At 39.1% G+C, this 6,000-nt stretch overlaps 1 protein-coding gene across 5 annotated transcripts in view; it reads left to right on the forward strand.

The window, feature by feature from the left end:
- Window positions 1-5,607, forward strand: part of LOC106604584 (stonustoxin subunit beta-like) — a 35,274-nt gene extending 29,667 nt beyond the window's left edge. Inside the window, exons 1-5 of one of the 5 annotated variants that reach the window (XM_045718043.2) lie at window positions 1,002-1,121; window positions 1,463-1,972; window positions 2,530-2,668; window positions 2,910-2,956; window positions 3,853-5,607. In XM_045718043.2, coding sequence (XP_045573999.1) covers window positions 2,535-2,668; window positions 2,910-2,956; window positions 3,853-4,394 — 723 coding nt within the window. In that variant the 5' untranslated portion in view covers window positions 1,002-1,121; window positions 1,463-1,972; window positions 2,530-2,534 and the 3' untranslated portion in view covers window positions 4,395-5,607. Of the gene's footprint in view, window positions 1-967; window positions 1,122-1,462; window positions 1,973-2,529; window positions 2,669-2,909; window positions 2,957-3,852 lie in introns of those variants that run through there. The other 4 variants (XM_014199370.3, XM_014199367.3, XM_014199371.3 and 1 more) reach the window with 4 other exon arrangements.
- Window positions 5,608-6,000: the final 393 nt, after the last annotated feature.

Raw genomic sequence — 6,000 nt, forward strand, 5'->3', positions numbered from 1 at the left:
TGCTTGAAAAAATGGAGAGTGATACTCAGTAATGTGTTGTATTGGATTTGCCCCAAACATAACACTTGCTTTGCCAAATTCTTTGCAGTACAGGATGCATGTTTTGGAATATATTTTTCTGTACAAGATTCCTTCTTTTCACTCTGTCAGTTAGGTTGGTATTGTGGAGTAACTACAATGTTGTTGATCCAGCCTCAGTTGTCTCCTATCACAGCCATTAAACTCTAACTGTTTTAAAGTCACCATTGGCCTTATGGTGAAATCCCTGAGTGGTTTCCTTCCTCTCCGGCAACTAAGTTAGGAAGGACCCCTGTATCTTTGTAGTGACTGGGTGTATTGATACACCTCCAAGTGTAGATTTCATCAAACGGTTGGCTAGGTACCCAGAGCTGCGTGATGGTCCAGGGCGAGACCCCATATTCAATGTCTGCTTTTTTTCATTTTTTCCATCTATCAATAGGTGCCCTTCTTTGCGAGGCATTGGAAAACCTCCCTAGCCTTTGTGGTTGAATCTGTGTTTGAAATTCACTGCTCGAATGAGGGGCCTTACAGATAATTGTATGTGTGGGGTACAGAGATGTGGTAGTCATTCAAAAATCATGTTAAACTCTATTATTGCACACAGAGTGAGTCCATGCAACTTATTATGTGACTTTTAAGCAAATGCTTACTCCTGAACTTATTTAGGCTTTCCATAACAAAGGGGTTGAATTCTTATTGACGCAAGACATTTCAGCTTTTCATTTTTTATGAATTTGTACAAACATAATTCCACTTTGACGTTATGGGCTATTGTGTGAAGCCAGGGACAAAATAACTACATTTAATCAATTTTAAATTCAGGCTGTAACACAACAAAATGTGGAAAAAAATCAAGGGGTGTGACTACTTTCTGAAGGCACTGCACATACTTCTACCCACATACACACAGCCACACCCATACAGATAATACCCAGAGCACACAGGAGGGAGGGAACCTCCAGTTACTGTATCCAAAGGTCAACTGTAGGTGGCCGCACCTAGGAAGAGGAGTCACGTCATTGAGGTGGTTCCCTAACAACATGTCTAAGATATTTTAGTCATCTAATGTGACATTCTGGGTGTAATATTCAGGCTACAAGGTAAGAACCCAACTAATGATGACAGTATAGTGAAATGTTGAAATACGTTTAGACTTTTACTCAGGTAGTATTTTACTGGGTGAATTTTAATTTTACTTGAGTAATTTTCTAGTAAGGTGTCTTTACTTCTACTCAAGTATAAAATGTGGTACTTTTCCCACCACTCGGATTAATAATGAAATGTATGTGATTCTAGTAATGGTTAGTACAACAATGGAGTTGAATAGACTTATATGTTGGGTTATGATGGGTTAGACAGCTGTACTAAGCTCATGAGACATACATTATATTCTTCAAGATCTTTATTTCAAATGACCAACTAAAAGCAGTAAATATTGCAGATTGTCACGTCTACTCCTTCTCCCTCCCTCCGGCACTCGACGTTGCCTGTCTACTAACCACCGATCCTGGCTCCATTGTTATGTACACCTGTTCCCCATCATTACACACACCTGGTCATCATTCCCTCCTTGATTACTCCTCCTTTATTTAGCCCTCAGTTGTCTTCAGTCATTAGGTGTTATTGTTTTCTCTCACGTTCAGTACCTGGCTCGTGTTTGTTCTACTGTATCGGTTCTTTATTAAATGCACCTTCTACACCTATTTCCTGACTCCCGGCGTATACGTTACACAGAACAGTTTCAGTAGACTGTGTAAAGGAGGAGTACTGGAATGAGCTGCCACAGTTACAATCAATCAGTCATTCATGTTCATTACAATATGACCTGGGTTTATTGATACGGACGGCGGTTGCAACACTCATTGACCTTGGATCAATGATAGACAGAATCCACAGCCACTGGAATAGCAGAAAACAACAGAACGATACAGTGGAAAATACGCAATATTCTGTAAATATAAATACACTCCCCTCCCTATCTATTTGTACAGTGAAGCTAAACGTTTTAATTTGTCTCTTGTGTGTCCAATAGAAATGAATGATAAATAATGTAATCTATGTATTGTATTAGGCACATCATAATCTGAAATACAACAAAAACAAACTGCAAACATTTGACTACTTTAATACACTATAAGGGAATTTGTCCAAATACTTATGACACCTTCAAATGGAGGGACTAGATACATAAAGTGCTTTCATTTCTAAATGGTAAACAGATATGTATGAAAAAGCACTCAAATAAAAGGTGACATCCTGTTCTGATCTCAAATCCAAAATCGTGGAGCATAGAGCCAAATTAAAAGTTTTAGCTTCACTGTCCAAATAAATCAAAAGTTTAGTGTATAATTTTAGTGACCCCCCCCCATGATGTAAGCATTGGCCAGCTTTTTATTGTTGGTTTTCTCTAATTGTTTTTCAATCAGTCACTTTGCACTACAACTGTTGTATTGCATGATCATTTTTGGTCTGTATATTTTTTTCTAAATGCTGGATATCTTTGTTTAGGTACAATGAGTCTCTCTGGGGGAAGAGACGAGGAGGAGGGGGCGACAGAGTTTAAGATTAGTCTCTCTGGGGGAAGAATGGAAGAAGAGGGGGCCACTACCTCTAAGATGAGTCTCTCTGGGGAACGTGACATTGACAGGTGGGAGGAAAGGTTGAGAGAGAGAGAGTGAGAGAGAGTGAGATAGAAAGATACTTCCTGTATGCTTGCTTGTGAGTATATCCATAACTTGAATTGTATGTTCTTGTATCAGTGATATGATATCATCATTACTCAACAGAAATGATTAGTGTGTGTGTGTGTGTGTGTGTGTGTGTGTGTGTGTGTGTGTGTGTGTGTGTGTGAGAGAGAGATATGGAATCATGGTGTTTTATTCCTACAGTGTGGACCATGGTGGAGAGTGCTGTTTGAAATCCGATCTTAAGAAATGTGAGTGTTGACTAGGGTTGCAAAGCCACCGGTAATTTATTCAGTAATTTTGGTAAATAACAGAACATCTATTGCAATCTATAGTAACTTTGGTAATTTATAATTAAATCACTTTAATGTTTATTCATATATAGTATTCATTGTTTATATCTGTGTCAATATTGTCCATGATTCTCTAGTGGCTAGACCAGGTTCAAGAGAAAATAGGCTACTTAATGAAAAAAGCATCTAATCAACAATGGCATTATCTTCAATGAACTTCCAACTATTGACTTTGTTCCCAATTCCCACCAGTTTGTCGCCAAAACATTTACAACAGCCATATTGACCTAGTAAAATAAATTACAAATGTGTAAAAAATATATAAAGGATATCTCATGCTGAAACTCTCATATTTAACACCAAGGGTATTCACTAACCCAATGATTTATTTTTAGGTTCATGTTTTACAGCTATGTCATTCTCTTTTTTTATCATCTTATTTGATGAATTTATATATTTTACATGTGATACGGCCACACAGAGGGCCAGAGATAATTCCAGAACACCTGATTGAACTAGTTGGTCCAGTCAGATTGAAACTCTCATTCTATTGAACCATAGATCCAAACCACCAACATCCCACTAAACATAACTAGAATGATGCCGTCAACTCTGTAGCTGGCACTGTTGGTGAACTGCTTCCTGTAGCCTGATGTAGAATTAGGAACGGGAACAAACACTCTCTAATGTTGATTTAAGCGATAGAAGAAAAGTGTTCTGAAAGCAACGATTGGGCTCCAGTCCGATGTCTGACAATCACTGACGACACCATATGTAACTGGAGAACAGTAAACAGTTTTGGTTGGCTCTATTGATATAATATGATGTCATGTTGTCTTGGTCTCCCCCATCAGATGCCTCTGATCTCACACTGGACCCAAACACAGCATTCAGAGAGCTCTCTCTATCTGAGCAGAACAGGAAGGTGACAAAGGTGAGAGACGAGCAGCCGTATGCTGATCACCCAGAGAGATTTGACTTCTGCAGACAGGTGCTGTGTAGAGAGGGTCTGACTGGGCGCTGTTACTGGGAGGTAGAGTGGAGTGGGGAAGGGGCTGATATAGCAGTGACATATAAAGGAATAAACAGGATAGGTGATGGTAATGACTGTGATCTTGGATTCAATGTCAAGTCCTGGAGTGTGCACTGCTCTGATGATGGTTACAATGCCTGGCACAATGACGAGAGTATTGCCATACCTTTCCCCTCCTCCTCCCACTCAAACAGAGTAGGAGTGTATCTGGACTGGCCCGCTGGCACTCTGTCCTTCTACAGCGTCTCCTCTGACGCACTGATCCGCGTGCACACATTCCACTCCACATTCACTGAGCCCCTCTACCCAGGGTTTGGGATTTGGGCGACTGGCTCCTCAGTGATCCTGTGTCAGGTAGAATAGCCTCCTGTTTCCTGGAGAAACTTCAGGGAAGTCACACTCCAGTTCAAACACCTGTAAGCATGACAGAACACACACTTTCAGAATAAAGGGTATGGTTAGGGTACGATATTGTTCCCTGGGGTACAAATATCAACATACACCATTATGTACTTATGTACACATAGTAATCTAGTACAATGGTACATTTTTGTACCCAATATTTTCAATATAAAAGTACAATCATTGGATTCATTGAGTGAAAGTGTTGTACCAGTGGTCCATGTTTATGTTCATTTGAGTTTTGAAGTCTTTATAAAGACGTATATACATATGTAAGAGCATGTGACAATGAAGAGCTGTAAATAATATTATAGCGACATTAACCCAACATTGAGCCACCTTGTCAAGAGGTATGGACCTCTTGGCATGATGGGTATGGTGCTGGCTTAACAGTCACTGGACCTGGGTTCAAATCCTGGTCGGGGCTATCCCCTGAATTTATTACCTATGTGTCAGAAGGGGGATGGTGGAAAGTGTACATGTGAGAGACCTGGTATAGAAAATAGGTATATTTATTATAAATAATTTGGTGGGTGCTTATATTGTATTTGTCTTATACACATGTGGGAATTAGAAATGAGATGTTCTGCATATCACAATTCCTCCATCATCAACAGCAACCCTGGAGCAATTAGGGTTAAGTGCCTTGCTCAAGGGCCTTGTTGGCTTGGGGATTCGAACAAGCAACTTTTCCGTTACTTGCCCAACGCTCTAACCTCTAGGCTACAGTACCTGACACCAGCCTTTTTTTCAGACATCCCAGGTTTTGCCACTTAAAATGAACAAAAAGCTTTGTCACCGAGGTTGTACCTTAAAAAGGAACATTTGTACCTTTTTGGCTCTTTTACTGTGCGGACTGCAAGGGTACTATTATGTACCTATAACATAACTAATGAGTAATAACAGGATACCACTAGAGTGACAAGTGTTTCTACCCCTTTAAGTACAATACGGTACCTTTTTTTCTAAGAGTGCAGAGACATGTTTTTAAATCAATTATCTTTTTGATATTGTTTTAATTCCTTGGTGTTTGTAAATATTGCCATTGGTAGAACACATATTTGTCAAAATGTCCACACATCAATCCTTTATGCAATTTAAGTGATGAAAGAAGATGTTTTCATTTGCATTTACAAGAATATGGCTTTTCAATAAATGAAGTCCTTCCTGCCTACAGTGCCTACCTACCTACCTGTCTAACAATGGTTTAGACTATGATTGAAGTGTCTTGTCAGTGAATGTCATTTAGTATGAATATTTTTGATGATGCCTCTTGGCCAGGGCTCCACAGAGCAATAGATGATTTGAATGAACCAGGTATCCATCCAGCCTTTTTACACGAGTAAAGTACATGTTAGATAAAAAATGTCACGGCAGGCCAAATGGAAATAGCAAATTTATTGGTAAACTTTCCAAATGTCAACAAAAAAAATACTCTAGACAAGGTTGATTATTTTTGTGTCGGTAAAATTAGTTATGCGAGAAATGGTGATGGAAATGCCTTTATGCACAAATATTTATAGAATAATCATCGTATCGAAGTAAACTTTGAGTCACATGATGATAT

The sequence above is a fragment of the Salmo salar genome, chromosome 05, assembly GCF_965601325.2.
Source record: "Salmo salar chromosome 05, fSalSal1, whole genome shotgun sequence".
Classification (NCBI taxonomy): Eukaryota; Metazoa; Chordata; class Actinopteri; order Salmoniformes; family Salmonidae; genus Salmo; species Salmo salar.